Here is a 17,428-nt window from a genome sequence, read left to right on the forward strand (position 1 = left end):
TTAATTGTTGGTGATTTTAATATCCATGTTGATAATGAAAAAGATGCATTGGGATCAGCATTTATAGACATTCTGAACTCCACTGGGGTTAGACAACACGTGTCAGGACCTACTCATTGTCGAAATCATACTCTAGATTTAATACCGTCACATGGAATTGATGTTAATGGCGTTGAAATTCTGCAGCAGAGTGATGATATCTCGAATCATTATCTAGTCTGTGTATACTCCATATAGCTAAAACTGCAAATTCAACTCCTTGTTACAAATATGGTAGAACCATCAGTTCTACCACAAAAGACTGCTTTGTAAATAATTTTCCTGACTTGTCTCAATTCCTCAGCATATCCAATAGCTCAGAAAACTTGATGGTGTAACAGAAACTATTGACTCTCTCTTTTCTAGCACTTCAGACACGGTTGCTCTTTTATGCTTAAAGGGGTCATATGATGTGATTTCAAGTTTTCCTTTCTCTTTGGAAATAATGATCTTTAAAAAAGCATCATATGACCCCTTTAAAGAAGATTATGGAAAACAGTCCGATGCCGTGGTATAACGAGCACAATCGCACCCTAAAGAGAGCAGCCTGGAGAATGGAGCGCAGCTGGAAGTAGAGGTGACCCTGAATAGACAAAGATTCGATGCTTCAATAGGAGGAACCTGACTAGCAGTGTCACTGTCGAATCTTCACAGAGGTGTTATGAAACGAGGATACCGCTTTCTCCCAGTAAGTTAATATACAGCCTATTATGATAATGCTGTAAATAAAAATGTGAAAAGAAAGAAGCTTTTAATAAATATTTTTAACATGCGTGAATAAATCCAACCACCCCTATGACAGATTGAAGTTTCACTTTCCATGATCCGTGACTGACAGAGGAGCATCTTGGCAGCAGGGACTTTATTTTATTTATTGATCACTCGTGGTTATCTAATTTAACTATTTGTGGCTTGTGTTTTGAATATATGTTCCCCTGCATTTTAGGCATTTTGTACACATTTGTTCTGCACCTTGTGATTTATTTATTTAATTTTTAATTGTATTTATCAGAAAGGTATATCCTGTTCTAATTTCATTCTGTAAATTAATTTTTGATAGTTTTTCGGTGCATCGATGTTGCGCTGCACAGGCAATTTAGCCGATTTAATTTGATCTTGTCTGCAGTGTGGCCATTCTGCAGTTATTTATTTGTTATTTTTTAGGTTTATTGATCCAAAATGTTTTTATATATTTTCTTCTATATCTTTTTGTGATGTTCTGTACATCATGGCTTTTTTTTATCGTTTTACGAATGTTTTATGACTGTTACGAATCCACATTGCCTTTCATTTCAACTTCAAAAACATAAAAAGGCATTGTGTTTCATCTATCACTTGACAGGCAGTTTTGGTCGCTTTATTAGAAAGTTGTTTCTGTGTGCTGTGTGTGACACACACACACACACACACACACACAATTTGACTATCAGTCAACTATAGACAAGACTTGCCAACTAGACGAACCCTAGAGACAGATCCCCTGTGAAGACCTCGTCGGACATCAGCACAAGACCACAGGAACCTGTCGAGTCCTCTGCACAATCTGACCTGTGTTGCAGCCTGGAATTAAACCACACCATGCTGGTTTTGTCTGGCCAGAGGAGAACTGGCCCCCCGACTGAGCCTGGTTTCTCCCAAGGTTTTTTCTCCATTCTGTCACCGATGGAGTTTTGGTTCCTTGCCACTGTCGCCTTTGGCTTGCTTAGTTGGGGACGCTTGACTGGTTGCACAGACACTATTGGACGAGAGCTGAACTGCATGATGATATCACTGAATCATCAATGAACTGACTTTAGCTGAAAAACTGACTGTTTTCTATTGTCCTCTTGCATTATCAGCACACGTTTTTCCTGTTTAACACTGTAAAGCTGCTTTGACACAATCTGTATTGTATAAATAAAGGTGACTTGACTTGACTTTTCTGTGACATTAGATTATAGCATGACAAAGACACAGAAAATATGAAAAACAACCTAAAGATGTCGTTTTAAAATATTTAAAAATATTATTTTAACATATTTCATGTGCTGTGATGGTTGAGATTTCAAACAAAACAAAAATCAAGAGAAAATATTCTAATATTTTATTCTATTCGCCATGTCCAGGTTTTATTTTACTCCAAAATAAAAAAGGATTTATACTTTTATAAATAAAGCCTATTTTTTGTTTTATTTATTTATTTATTTTGCATTGTGACATTATTTTCTCATTAATTCTTTTTTGTCATAATGCCATATGCCATAATGACATTTTAAACAAAACAAATGTGAAAACAATATTTTAATATTTTATTCTATTTGTCATGTTCAGGTTTTATTTTACCCCAAAATCAAATAAGAATTTATATTTATATTAATATTATATTTTATTTATATTCACGATAATTTCTTAAAATTTTAAGATAATTTCTTACATTTTTAGATTTCAAGTTTATTTTTAGTTTTTGTTTGTTTGTTTGTTTGCATTGCATTTTTGCTGTTTTTTCTCACTAATTCTTGACCATTTGAAAAATATCATTCTCATTTATTGCAAAAACAATAATGATGTATTGTTTGTATTAAAATTAAAAAATCAATAATTGTGCTAAAGTATTTTTTTACTGCAGTACAGTATAATATAATCAAAAAAGTCAACATCAAGTTGTGAATTTAAAAAATTTAAAAAAATAAATAAATAAAAAATCTTCAGATGCACACTGTAAGAAAAAATCCGTAGACAAATCCGTAATTGTTTGTCAGGACATTATCCGTTGAGTTTACACACATTTCTTTTAACCCTAAAACACAATGCAATGCTTAATTCAAAATACAGGTAAAATACCTGTGCAAGAATTAATACAGAAAATGTCTTCATATTAACACAGTGCATTGGCCCCTATTTTTTACAGACTTTTCTTAGAGTGCGTTTATGAGAATATGCATGGAAAATGTGTTTAATTGGCATGAAAATAACGTTATAATACAATGAAATGTTATATATGCTTTATTTTATTTATTATATATAAGCTTTATTTAATAGGATTTGTTTTCTCAATGCAAAATATAATTTCATTTGATTTTGGGGTGAGACATTTGTTGCTCTGAGTATATATGCATAGTTGTTTAGACCATGTGACGAAGCATTAATCAATCGCTAATGAAGAATTAGTGCTTGGGTGTTTCCATTTTCAGATCTATAAATATGTAGGGGTTTAGTTTCACAGCATGATAAACACAGAAGCATCTAGAAGGGGATTTCTGTACATCTTCCCCTTTCTAAAGGTAAAGTGGAAAGATCTGCGAAAAACTTTTACAACGATGATCTAAACTTGATCTTAAGGCTGCTCAAAGCAAAGCAAAATATCACTAAGATTCCTCTAGTTTATGTAAAGCATTTCAGATTGAGTTTTCTTTCTGATGTGCTACTATTCACTTGTTTAAAAAAAAAACTACCCTAAAATGAAAATAGAAAAATAAAAACTGATTCAAAATATTAGTAAAATAATAATGAATTAATAAAATATAATAGTATCTCAGTGATACTAAAATAACACTGCAACAGACATTTAGCACTCAGTTTAGCAATTTTAAATATGACAGTTTATCTCAAATTAATTACTATTTTAATAGTTACTTTATATCAACTTAAGGACCAGAATTGAGAACTAAAACATCCTAGCAAATGCATAGCAACACACTAGAATTGTGGTCTTTTTGCACGTAACTTTTTGCTTTAAAAGCTCTTAAACAATATGCAGACGTGCGAGAAGCCTGTAGAGACGGCTGGTGCTTTTTAGCAAGTGTTTATGCCGTTAACCTGCAGCAGTTTCCCTTTGACCTGTGACTTAAACAATATGCAGACCTGCGAGAAGCCTGCAGAGACGGCTGGTGCTTTTTAGCAAGTGTTTATGCCGTTAACCTGCAGCAGTTTCCCTTTGACCTGTGAACACTGATTGATGAGTCCAGGAGCCGGTTTGCTGCTGTGACCTCTGATGCTTCCGCCATGTGAGGTATGGCAGCCCGAGTCTGAGTGACCTTTGACCTTTATGTAGAACATTCTTCCCTTTGTCCGTTTCAAAACTTAAGAGTGTTGGAGTGTTGGATTTTATTTTATATATATATATTATATTTGATATATTTTAAATATATTTGTTTAATATTTCAACATATTTCTAAATTTTGGAACAACATTTTGGCATGTAAATATTAAATAATGACCCAATTTCTTATTTTTGGGTGATACGGTTATGAAAATCATACATGACTGTTACAGTTTAGCACAAAGCCTAATTAAACATGATGAAGTGTCACTTGTTCTGAATAAGTCACAGAAACAACCCATCAGTCTCATGACCTACATTACAGCATAATGACAGTGGCGTCAGATCACAGTGATTTACCGTCCTTTCGCTTTCTCTCTTTCTCCTCTGTTCCTCACAGTCCATCTCTGTGACAGTCTCAGCGTCCCTCCGCCGGGACACATCCTACTTGCTGGACCCGCTCCCGTAATCTGCTTCCACTGAGCTGGTGTCTGGAGAATAGGAGACACCATTGTTCCTCCACCCATGGTGAAACACTCATTTTGGCCTGGAGAGATGGGCTGTTACTTGCTGTCCTGGTTTTTCAGTCTGGTGTGTATAAGTGAAATAAACAGTGGTGGCTGGGCTCAACGGCTGGTGCTTTTTAGCAAGTGTTTATGCCGTTAACCTGCAGCAGTTTCCCTTTGACCTGTGAACACTGATTGATGAGTCCAGGAGCCGGTTTGCTGCTGTGACCTCTGATGCTTCCGCCATGTGAGGTATGGCAGCCCGAGTCTGAGTGACCTTTGACCTTTATGTAGAACATTCTTCCCTTTGTCCGTTTCAAAACTTAAGAGTGTTGGAGTGTTGGACATTAGCATGTTGATAATGCTCAAATAAGCATAAAATGACACAGATATTAGGTAAAATAGTTATTTTTAATTAGACTGAACCATTTTAGTGATTTTAGTTTCCCATATAAATGAAGAAGTACATTTAAAATTGAGAGTTCTAAATTCAAGTTTTAAATTCTAAATGCTTTTGCATTCTAAAAATCGAAAGCATTCTAAAATGCTTTAGAATTCTAAAGTCTTGATGGTTGCTATGATGCCTTTAAAAGGCTGTCTAGGTAGGCAGCTCACTAGGTTTTGGAACGGAGCGTGTGCGAGTTGATTTACTGAAATCATCAGGAGTGTTTTACAGCATGCAAAGCAAGTGAAATATTGAAGCTGTCACTGGCCTTTTAAGGCTTTAACCAAAACATGTCACGGCAGAGAAAATAACCGTGTTCAGTCTGGTGTGTATAAGTGAAATAAACAGTGGTGGCTGGGCTCAATAAATGTCTCAAAATGAAGTCTGATCTGTTTGTTAAATGAATACATGAATACCTTTTACTGACACATCTAATTGGAAGAGTATTGCATCTAATGCAGTGCTATGTGCTTCTGGAGAGACTTCAGTAAAAGCCTTTTTCTTAAAGCTATAGTACACTAATGAAACATTCTGCCATCATTTCCCCGTTTGTCCTTCCAAAATGATTTGTCTTTCTTCCATGGAAATCCAATGAGAGTGAATGAGGACAGGTGACATTAAACTCCAACAGGGACAAAACGCTTGATGAGCAGAAGGGACTGTTTTTGTCATTTTTTGAAGCTCAGCAGCTCCGGTCACCATTCACGTCCATTGTATGAAAAACAGCAGCGTGAACGTTCGGCTAAACATCTCCTATTTGGTAGAAAAAAATGTCAAACAGGTTTGGAATATCATGAGGGTGAGTAAATGCCAGAATATTAATTTCTGAGTGAACTATTCCGTTCCTTAGTATGGAAACGTGTTTCCACCACGGTCAGGTTTGACGCCGTATTGAAAACGAGGCTGTGAGGGATAAACGTACAGGCTTTACAATGGCGCACACTGTATAAAAGTCCTAGATTACATGATTTTCACAACTGTTTTATGAAGTTTTTGTCTACTTTCTTCAAATGAACAAACGCGCTGTACTTCAGTCTCGGCACACACAATGTCATAAGATGTTGATATTTGGTTACATTTTGGTTGCGACATCAGGTGACCAAAATTCAATGTCAGTTCAACGTCTAATGTCAATGTTAATTTGATGTCCAATACCGACGTTGATATTTTGTTGTTTTTAGGTTGTGTTGTAAAGTAACCAAAATCCAATGTTAAAACAGCACCAAATTGACGTCAAATGCTGATGTCAACCCGATTTTCAATTCAATTCAATTTTTTTTTCAGCTTTACAGAAAATGCATGTGTCTACATTACATTCTCAACCAATATTGTGGCAGGAAGATTAAACCAGACCAGCGTGGCCTCAAGACCGACCGACCAGCAAGAAAAACAACGGCCAGAGAAGAACCTACGATGGGGGAGGATGAGAAACACACAGAAATCTTACATTCACACTGAATACACGACCTGCCAGTCTTCATTATTAGTACCGTCCACATTTTAGAGTAATAAAAGTCAGCAAAACTAAAAAAGAACAAGTATTGGAAGTATAAAACCGATTTTCAAGCATTTAAGTAGCTTTTATATCAAAAAAAGAGTCATTTAAAAGAGTTGTTTTATATATAGACTTGTAATGTCAATGTTAATTTGATGTCCAATACCGACGTTGATATTTTGTTGTTTTTAGGTTGTGTTGTAAAGTAACCAAAATCCAATGTTAAAACAGCACCAAATTGACGTCAAATGCTGATGTCAACCCGATTTTCAATTCAATTCAATTTTTTTTTCAGCTTTACAGAAAATGCATGTGTCTACATTACATTCTCAACCAAAATGCAACGTCTGTCCGACGGTGGGGTCCAACGTTAACCTGACGTTATATCGACGTCAGGTGCCTGCTGGGGCCTGTCATTAATTAAATATGGCGCTACTTTGACTGAGGTGAATTAACAGATTTAAAAAAAAAGGTGATTGAGACTTTTTATCTCACAATTCTGACTTTTTTCTCGTAAATGCGAGTTTTTTATAGCTCGTAATTCTCAGAATTGCGAGAAAAAAAGTCAGAAAGCCATGTACTCGTCATTGTTTAAATTCCTCCCAGACGCAGAGAAGTTCAATTCAAGCCCTGCCAGGTTTTTACCCAACAACCTCTCATTCTTACACAGAAGAAAAGCGCGGGGGGAGCATTAAAATTCCTGCTCCTCCTCTGGTACAGCGGGCTGATATCAGATCATCGCGGCTCGTAGCGCTGCCTGACTCCGTTCGGGCTCACATAGGTGGGCGTTCATCAGCTCCACTTTCAAAATCACTGCAATGAACAGCAATGAATGCCGTTTCTTACGTCGCCGAACACCTTTAAGGGATGACGCACGAAGGTACAAGAAGACCGCGGATGCTAGACACGGAGCGTCACCTGCGCGTCCAATGCGTAAAAGCGCACAATGACAACAAAAAGCGCGCACTGCGGTTCCGCCGCGCTTCATCTGAATCTGGAAATTAGGATTAGGAGGTTGTTGGGTGAAGCGAATCGCCCTCCTTTGTTCGCGCGGATGAGGGTCTGACGTGTTCCCGGGGGATTTTCAGTCGCTGTACAAACGCTGGAGACACATACACGCGCTCTCAATGCTGCTATGACTTCCTGCATGCGCCCATACTGTGATCTGATTGCTCTTCGCTTGCTGCTGCTGCTGCTCCTGCTCGTGAGGTCCGATTCGGGTGAGTTTGGCTGTCGATCGTAACCCTTTCACAGCGCGTTTCATTGTTTTTCCCTTGTCATGGTGTAGCCGGACGCATCCTAAGATCGCGGACTCATGCCAATGAATGGAAATGTCAGTGTTTACACACGGGGCAAGTTGTCACGCGGTTTATGGCTCAATAAAAACAAGGTTTCGAGTCAGAAGGCTCTGTTCTCCCACAGAGGTTTTTATGTTGGTTTAAAAGTGTCCACATATTCCAGTATCATTTTGGGTAGTTTGGTTTGGTGACAAGTGAGCACTTAAACCACACTAGTAGGCTATACATTAGAGTAGGAGTCAGAACAGTAATTTCTCATAAATGTGTAGTTTATTTATCAGCTCCCATTGATGGCTTTGATATTGTTGTCACTTTTCCCATTTAGGCTGTTTTCCAGTTGCTGAAAAGCATTTAATAGCCTATAATACATTTTAAATGTTAAGGATGATGCCATTATTATTTTTGTGTTAGATAGTATTTAGTAGGATTCAAACAAAAGTGTTTTACTGAAATCAGTGTCAGTAACCAGCAGGCTCCTATTGTGACAACTTGCCCCATACTATATAGTGACTGTAATGGGATTTTCCTGCTGAAAGAAAAAAACATAGTTTAAACATGGTTTCAAATGAACATAGCTGGTTTTAGCTGATTGATCATCTGGTTTCCCAGCCTGGCCAGCTAAAGAATTGGTCAAAACCCCTCTAAAGCCAGCTAGAGCCAGACCAGGCTGTAAAACCAGCCAACCATCTTTTTTTCAGCAGTGTATAAAAGAAAGTTTATATAGCATTTTTGGTTGTGCACGTTAATATCTTCCTGTTTTATCTAGATATTTATTTTTGCTTCTCGCAATTAATATTCTGATTGACGTTGACATTCAGTGCCATGATTTGTTCATGTTTCGGAGACAGTTTCTTTCCAAACAGTGTGCAGTTCTGTCCTGACAGGGTCTGTGTTGGACACAAAGGCCCGCTGAAGATGTGAACGCTCGCTCATTCATGTGTAAATGTCTCTGTCTCTGTGTTCAGCGGATAACCGATGCTTGTCTTCCCTCATCTCCACATGTGAAGACTGTTTGAGACGCGGCCCTGAATGCGCTTGGTGCTCTCAGGAGGTAGTGTGTGTGTGTGTGTGTGTGTGTGTGTGTGTGTGTGTGTGTGTGAGCTGCTATTGTTGTACCTCGGCACACTGCTCGAGGTTTGTAAGTGTGTGAAGTGCTCGTGTTTAGTCTGTTAGTGATAAAGCACTAGAGCCCTAATCCCCAGAATGCACCGGTGATCATGGGAACCCATCAAATAGAAATGCGGAAACTGCTGATATGCCCATACACTCCCAGAAAAAAAGGTACAAAAGATAAATATACATCTTTGTACCCTGTTTACCCCTGAATGGTACATATTAGTACTCTGAAAGTACATATTAGTAACTAAAGTGTACATATTAGTAACTTTGGAAAGTGACAATTTTGTACCTTTTTTTCTTAGCATGAAAGACAAATTGCACATGAAATAGATACCAGTGAGCTTCATCTGTTACTAATTTGTGCCTATTTTTATTTCATAAACATCTGAGACCGAGTTAATGTTTAAATGAAACTGCATTTAATAAATAAATGCATAAATCAATTAATTAATTAATTTAATTAAATACTAGATTAAAAAAAAATTTAAACTTAAAAATGTGAAAACTTGCCAATTAACCGAAATAAGTTTAGGTACTAAAATTACTAAAAATTACTAAAAAAAACACCTTAGCAACCTCATTGCAACGCCGTGGCAACCACCCAGAACACCCTATTAACACTGTAGCAGCCCAATACACCTAAGAAACAACAACATCCCAAACCACCTTAGAAACCACATAACGACGTGTCAACATAAATGCAGAACACCTTAGCACCTTGACATTAGATAAAAAAAATAAACTTAAAAAATGTGAAAACTTGGCAATTAACCGAAATAATTTTAGGTACTAAAATTACTAAAAATTTTAAATATGTTAAAGCTATATAGAAATGTTTATTTTAAAAAAATTAAAAATTATAAAAGCACATAACAAAATTACTAAAGCGTAAACTAAAATTAAAATAAAAACCAAAAATATAGAAATAAAAGCTAATTCAAAATATTAATACTATAATAGTATATAAATAATACAACCAAAATTCAAATAAAGTAAAGCTAAATATAAAAAAAACTTTAAAATGATAATGATAAAATCACATAACAGAATTACTAAAAATTAACATGAAAACTGAAAAGATAAAATTAAAAGCTAATTGAAAATATTAATACTACAATAGTATGTAAATAATAGTAAAATAACACTGGTTTAACTGGGGCAAGTATTTAAGAAATATTTTAGTGATTTTGTTTTGACATTATTTTTCACATTATAAATCAAAAGGCAGTCCTTCCAAAAACGAGTAAATCAAATACTATATTGCTTGTTTTGGTTTCGTCAAGCCTGCAACTAAAATTAAAATAAAATAAATTTAAGCGAAATAGAAATTTAAAAAAGTATCAAAATTAATAAAACTTAAAATTAAAACTGAAAAGATACAATTAAAAGCTATTTCTAAATATTAATAAATACTATAATAGTATAATAATAATAAATAAATAATTTTTCACACTATTAATAAAAAGTCAGTCCTTTCAAAAAATAAGTACATTAAATACTTAAACACTTGTCCATTAAAGTACGGTTGTGTTTGGTCAGGCCTTAGTCAGTCAGTTTATAGAGTTTTAACTTTCTCCATCACTGAAATGTTTATTTTCTTGGGACAAAAATTAATTCAAATGCTTTCTTTGTAAAGAAAGTCATGCATATTTCTGGGATTGTGGTAAAGATAAGTTAATTAAGTCACTGCGGTGCTCGGCACCGGTCAGACTAATCCCTGAACGACATCTCAGCAACAATCTCTGAGCTAAAGAGCTTTTGCTCGCTCTGTGTACTTTAAATAAGACCACCCTACACAGCAGTCGCCTTGTTTCTTTAAACAGCCAGCATTTGCAGTGACCCTTGACCTGTCTGATGGTTTGTTTACTCTGACAGAAATTTCTGGACAGGGCTCATGTAAGTCAGCGATGTGGCTCTGTGTCTGACCTGCGAGTCCGGGGCTGTGAAGAGGTGTTCATCGAGAACCCAAATGTGAAAGTGGAAGTAAACGCCACTATCAGCAGCTCACAGGTGTCACCGAGAGAGATTAACATCCATCTACGACCAGGTAACATCTGACCACAGTAAACCACTAAACTGATACACAATCGGCCTAGCAACCACCAAGAACACCTTAGCAATGCCTTAGCAACCCCAAACACCTTCGAAACAACAACAACCCAAAACACTTTAGAAGCCAAATAACCATGTGCCAACATAAATGCAGAACACAATAGCAACCTCATAGCAATGCCATGGCAACCACCCAGAACACCCTATCAACACTGTAGCAGCTCAATACACCTTAGAAACAACAACAACCCAAACCACCTTAGAAACCACATAACAGCATGTCAACATAAACGCAGAACATCTTAGCAACCTCATAGAAACAGAAATGCCATGGCAACCACAAAAACACCTTTGCAAAGCAACCCAATACAACATAACAACGTGCCATCATAAATGCAGAATACCTTAGCAGCACTTTGGTAACCGCCAAAAACACCTTAGAAACCACATAACGTGCCAACATAAATGCAGAACACCTTAGCAACCTCATGGCAACGCCATGGCAACCACCCAGAACACCCTATCAACACTGTAGCAGCCCAATACACCTTAGAAACAACAACAACCCAAAACACTTTAGAAACCACATAACAGCATGTCAACATAAACGCAGAACATCTTAGCAACCTCATAGAAACAGAAATGCCATGGCAACCACAAAAACACCTTTGCAAAGCAACCCAATACAACATAACAACGTGCCATCATAAATGCAGAATACCTTAGCAGCACTTTGGTAACCGCCAAAAACACCTTAGAAACCACATAACGTGCCAACATGAATGCAGAACACCTTAGCAACCTCATGGCAACGCCATGGCAACCACCCAGAACACCCTATCAACACTGTAGCAGCCCAATACACCTTAGAAACAACAACAACCCAAACCACCTTAGAAACCACATAACAGCATGTCAACATAAACGTAGAACATTTTAGCAACCTCATAGAAACAGAAATGCCATGGCAACCACAAAAAACACCTTTGCAAAGCAACCCAATACAGCATAACAACGTGCCATCATAAATGCAGAATACCTTAGCAGCACTTTGGTAACCGCCAAAAACACCTTAGAAACCACATAACGTGCCAACATGAATGCAGAACACCTTAGCAACCTCATGGCAATGCCATGGCAACCACCCAGAACACCCTATTAACACTGTAGCAGCCCAATACACCTTAGAAACAACAACAACCCAATTCACCTTAGAAACCACATAACAGCATGTCAACATAAATGCAGAACACCTTAGCAACCTCATAGAAACGCCATGGCAACCACAAAGAACACCCTTGCAAAGCAACCCAATACAACATAACAGCGTGCCAACATAAATACAGAATACCTTAGCAACACCTTGGTAACCCCCAAAAACACCTTAGAAACCACATAACAATGTGCCAATATTAATGGAGAACACCTTAGCAACTCCATGGCAACCGCCAAGAACACCCTAGAAAAGCAACTCAAAACACCTTAGAAAGTACATAACAGCATGTAAACATAAATGCAGGACACCATAGCAACGCCGTGGCAACCAGCAAGAACTTTGTCATTAAAGGAACACTCCACTATTTTTGTATTAATAGCTTAGCATAGATCATTGAATCTGATTAGACCGTTAGCATCTCGCTCAAAAATGACCAAAGAGTTTCTAGGCTGCGTAATATCATTGCGCCTGATGAAATTTTTCATTTTCCGTCAGTCTTAGTACACGATGTGACTACAGAAGAGTCCAGTTTTAAATAGGAAAAATATAGAAACTCTTTGGTCATTTTTGAGCGAGATGCTAACGGTCTAATCAGATTCAATGATCTATGCTAAGCTACAGCTAAAAGTGCTACCGCCAGACCCGGAGATCGGTTGAATGGATTCGAAAACGGTAAAACTCAATTGTTTAACTCTAGGGGAGTTGGAAAATGAGCCTATTTTAAAAAATAGTGGAGTGTTCCTTTAAGTGTAAAATTCTAAATATAGTATTGTGATGATGTCACTTCCTGTGGTAGGCGGCGAGGCGATGTTTGTGATTGAGGTGCAGCAGTTGGAGCGCTATCCTGTGGATCTGTACTATCTAGTGGACGTTTCGGCATCCATGCAGGATAATCTGGACCGGCTGAAGACCGCGGGCCTGGCTCTGTCTCATCAGATGAAGGAACACTCCAGCGACTTCAGAGTCGGCTTCGGCTCGTTCGTGGATAAACCGGTTTCTCCGTACATCGACGTGCACCCCTCCAAACACTGCAGCAAACCAACCCATAGGAAAGAACAAATTACAACTCTTTAGTAGCAATAATTCCGAGAATTTTTTTTAAATGCGACTTAAAAAAAAAAGTCTAATAATAAAAAAATCTAATAATAATTAATAGTATTATTTAAAAATATTTAAGTTATTAAATAATAATAAATGTATGCATTATTAATTTAATTACTTTAATATTTTAAGTATTTTTACAATTATTTTTAATAATTAATTATTACAATTATAATTAAATAATTAAAAATAATTCAGTCATTTCTCCTGACAACAGTGCGATTTAAAATATGCAATCAAGTCAAATATTTCTTAACAAATTATCTGAATCATTTTACAGCTATATACTCAGCTATAATTTTTGACTCGTATGCATCTACTTTTTATTTTGGAAAGGGATTTTTAGGAGAAACATGTGAGTTGATACTTGAGGCCTTGAGTTCTTTTGTAAATATTATTTCTGTGTATCGCTGTGCACTTAATACTTCTGAACTGAGATTGGCGCAGAATCACACAGCTGTTTTTTGGATGAGAAAAGATTATTTTGTCCACATTGTCCAGATTACATCTCTTGTGAAACCTTTTGTTGCCTTTTTATAAAGGACATAATTTTTTTTATCTTTGTTCCCTGGAAGCTCTTGACCTTAAAAACAACTCGCTGAAGTGACACTGCTAACAGAGGCATCCAAAATGTTTAAACTATATATTTCATTTTCTATTTTTAATAAACTGATATAAACAAAATATGCATTTGAGTTTCAGTTGAGTATTTTCTTTGTCTCAAATATTTCTCTTAAAATTCTTTAGAAAATAAACAGACAAATTCATCAGCTAAGATTAAATTGAAAAATGTTTGTGCTCAATTGATCACAGTGTTATTTCAGTCTTATTTATATGCTATTATAGTATTTATTAATTATGATGAATTGGCTTTTATTGTTACATTTTCTGTTTTTATTTTAATATAAGGTAAGCACATTTAAATAATAAAATTACTAAAATAAAAATAAATAAGTAAATAATATAAATACTAAATATAAAAATGATTAATATTATTTACAAATTTTTAGTATTTAGTTTTATTTTAGTAATTTGTTTTAGTAGCTTATAATGATTATTATTATTATTACGTTTTTTTTTTGTTTTTGTTTGTTTTTGTTTTCGTCAGTTAAGCAGTTTAATAATAATAATAATAAATATTACAGTTACTAAAACAAAATAATGACTAAAATAAAAATAAATACTAAAAATAATTAAATAAATAATAATATAAATAAACAAAAATAATTGTTATTCATATTATTATTTACAAATTTTTAGTATTTGTTTTTATTTTAGTAATTTGTTTACTAATTTGTGTTTTTAACGTTTTTATTTTTAGTATTTCAATACAACTTTATTTAATTTCAGTTTTTGTTTTAGTAATTTTAGTACTTATTGTCATTGTCATTATTTATTTGTATTTTTTTGTTTGTTATTTTGTTGTGCTTTTGTTATTTCTATTTGTAAATATTTCTCTGTAGCGTTCATTTATTTTTATTTCGGTTTTAGTTTTAGTAATTTTAGTACATCAGCTAATTTTATTTCAGAGAGTTCCCAAGGCAACGCAGCTAATATTTGTTTGCATTTTTTAAAAAGTTTTTTTATCATATATTTACGTTTTATTTTATTTCAGCTTTATTTCATTTACCAAGAACGATTTTTAACAGTTTTAGTTAACAATAACAAGACTGACTGATCTCTTCTGTAACTCTAGATGAGAAGCAGGAGACAAAAACAGCTTTCTCTCCGTTCAGCAGAAACAGATGAGATATTAGAGCGATCTGATGTGTGATTTGTCTTTCCTATGGGAAGCTCTGAGTTTTCTAGTGTGTCCCAGGAGAGTAAAGCCATCCAGGGTATCCCGGGCTGCGTTCGGCAGAGATCTCATTGTGACTCGTGTGGGAATCTGCAGTGGATGACGTGCTGTAAATCTCCCTCTTTCTCTGTCTCAGTGATTATGAGGTGCACTGCAGGCCCGCTCACGGCTTCATCCACGTCCTCCCCGTCACCCAGAACATGACGGAGTTCACGCGGGTCATTCAGGAACAGAGGATCTCCGGGAACATGGACACGCCCGAGGGAGGCTTTGACGCCATGCTGCAGGCCGCTGTTTGCCAGGTAAACACACCCGAGTAATGCACTGCATTTATGATCATATGAGCGAAAAATCACCACCACACTGATAAGAGATTGGTTCATTTCTATATATTAGCTTGGCGGTTTTGGCTGGTTGCCAGGGTGTTGCCATGCGGATTCTGTTTTTTTTTTTAGCATGTTCCAATTTGGTTTCTAGGGTGCTGTGGGTGGTTGCTAAGGCAATGCTATACGGTTGCAAATGGGTGGTTGCTAGTGTGTCACTAGGCAGTTAAGTGGTTGTGGGCCATTGCTATTAGGGATGGTAATTTTTCAACATTTTAATATTTGGGCTCATAAAAACAAATATTCAAATATTTATTTCAATGACGTTTAACAAGAAAACTTGATTATTAAAAAATAACGTCTTTTGTCACCATTTCTGAACAAGCTTATGACTAGGAATTATACACAACAATGTTCTACAACAACGATACATATATATATATGTTTACTTTTAGTTGAAAACGTGTGTAAACAAAACAAATATATTTTTATATTACATTATTATAATATTACAGTTCACTTTTATGAGTGATTACATTATTATTATAGTTTATTTATTTACTTGATTATGTATTTATTTATTAGTGTTTATCTTTTTAATAATATTTCTACTTTTTTGTTAATGGTGGTTTCTAGGTCATTCCTTACTGGCTCAAGTCAAAAATGCTAGTATTAGTTTTAATAATATTATAGTTTTATTATTTTTATGTTATATTTATATAATATTTTATATTAGTATTTATTTTTTAGTTATTCTTAGTATTATGAGTTTGTTTTGTGGTATTTATTTATTCATTTTATTATTGTTTTAAGTTATTTTAGTATTTAGGGAAGTCGTGGCCTAATGGTTAGAGAGTCGGACTCGTAACCCAAAGGTTGTGGGTTCGAGTCTCGTACCGGCAGGGATTGTAGGTGGGGGGAGTGGTAATTTTATGTATTTCTTTATTATGTGTTTTTATTAGTAGTATGTATTCATTAATTGATTATTTCTTTTAAGAACAATGTATAAAATATTTGTTTTTGTTATTGTTGTTTTTATTTTTGTTAGTAGTGATTACTCGGTTGTGTCTGTTTATTTATTGATTTTTCACATTTAATCATTTATTTTTTATTTTATTTTTTGTTAGGTGGTTTCTTACTGGCTCAAATCACCCTAAAATCTAAATGATAAATATGATATTATATAGGGCTGCATGATTAATCGCATGCGATATTTAACGCGCATCTTGTGTTTGTTTATTTGTTAAAGGGATAGTTCACCCAAAAATGAAAATGTGATGTTTATCTGCTTACCCCCAGGGCATCCAAGATGTAGGTGACTTTGTTTCTTCAGTAGAACACAAACGGAGATTTTTAACTCAAACCGTTGCAGTCTGTCAGTCATATAATGGAAGTGAATGGGAATCACGGCTTTGAGAGTCAAAAAAACATACACAAACAAAACCAAATTAAACCCTGCGGCTCGTGACGATACATTGATGTGTAAAGACACCAAACGATCGGTCTGTGCAAGAAACTGAACAGTATTTATAAATTTTTTTACCTCTGATGCACGCAATGTCCAACTGTCCTGAGCACCTTCGCGTCTTCTTCTTCAGCAGGCGCGTGAGGCGTCTTCTTCTTCTTCTTGCTTTACGGCGGATCGCTGTATACTACATCGTTTTGTGTCGGTTTTGTGGTTTCGTGTGGACGCAGATATTTCTTGAGACGAGGGAAAAAAAAGATTGGATAGGGAAAGCTCTGGCTTCGTGTAGACGTAGTCTTAATTTGTGTTCCGAAGATGAGCGAAGGTCTTGTGGGTTTGGAACGACATGAGGGTTAAACATCAAATTTTCATTTTTGGGTGAACTATCCCTTTAATTTATTTAGTTTGCTTTTTTACAATTTATTTTTATTTTTTTTGTTTGTTTGTATGTTTTTTCATCCGCCAAGCTAGGGTTGGGCCATATAGCTAAAAAATGTATCAACGATATAATGTTTCATATCGTTCGGTATCGATAATTATTGACATTTTTTAT

At 35.5% G+C, this 17,428-nt stretch overlaps 1 protein-coding gene across 1 annotated transcript in view; it reads left to right on the forward strand.

Moving 5' to 3' along the window:
* The first annotated feature begins 7,189 nt into the window (after window positions 1-7,189).
* LOC107667569 (integrin beta-8-like) overlaps window positions 7,190-17,428 on the forward strand; it is a 30,152-nt gene continuing 19,913 nt past the window's right edge. The window contains exons 1-5 of the mRNA XM_016459261.1: window positions 7,190-7,723; window positions 8,767-8,852; window positions 10,796-10,967; window positions 12,985-13,221; window positions 15,217-15,389. Coding sequence (XP_016314747.1) covers window positions 7,639-7,723; window positions 8,767-8,852; window positions 10,796-10,967; window positions 12,985-13,221; window positions 15,217-15,389 — 753 coding nt within the window. The 5' untranslated portion in view covers window positions 7,190-7,638. The remainder of the gene's footprint in view (window positions 7,724-8,766; window positions 8,853-10,795; window positions 10,968-12,984; window positions 13,222-15,216; window positions 15,390-17,428) is intronic.

This window comes from Sinocyclocheilus anshuiensis, unplaced genomic scaffold (genome assembly GCF_001515605.1).
Source record: "Sinocyclocheilus anshuiensis isolate Anshui unplaced genomic scaffold, SAMN03320099.WGS_v1.1 scaffold1172, whole genome shotgun sequence".
Lineage (NCBI taxonomy): Eukaryota > Metazoa > Chordata > Actinopteri > Cypriniformes > Cyprinidae > Sinocyclocheilus > Sinocyclocheilus anshuiensis.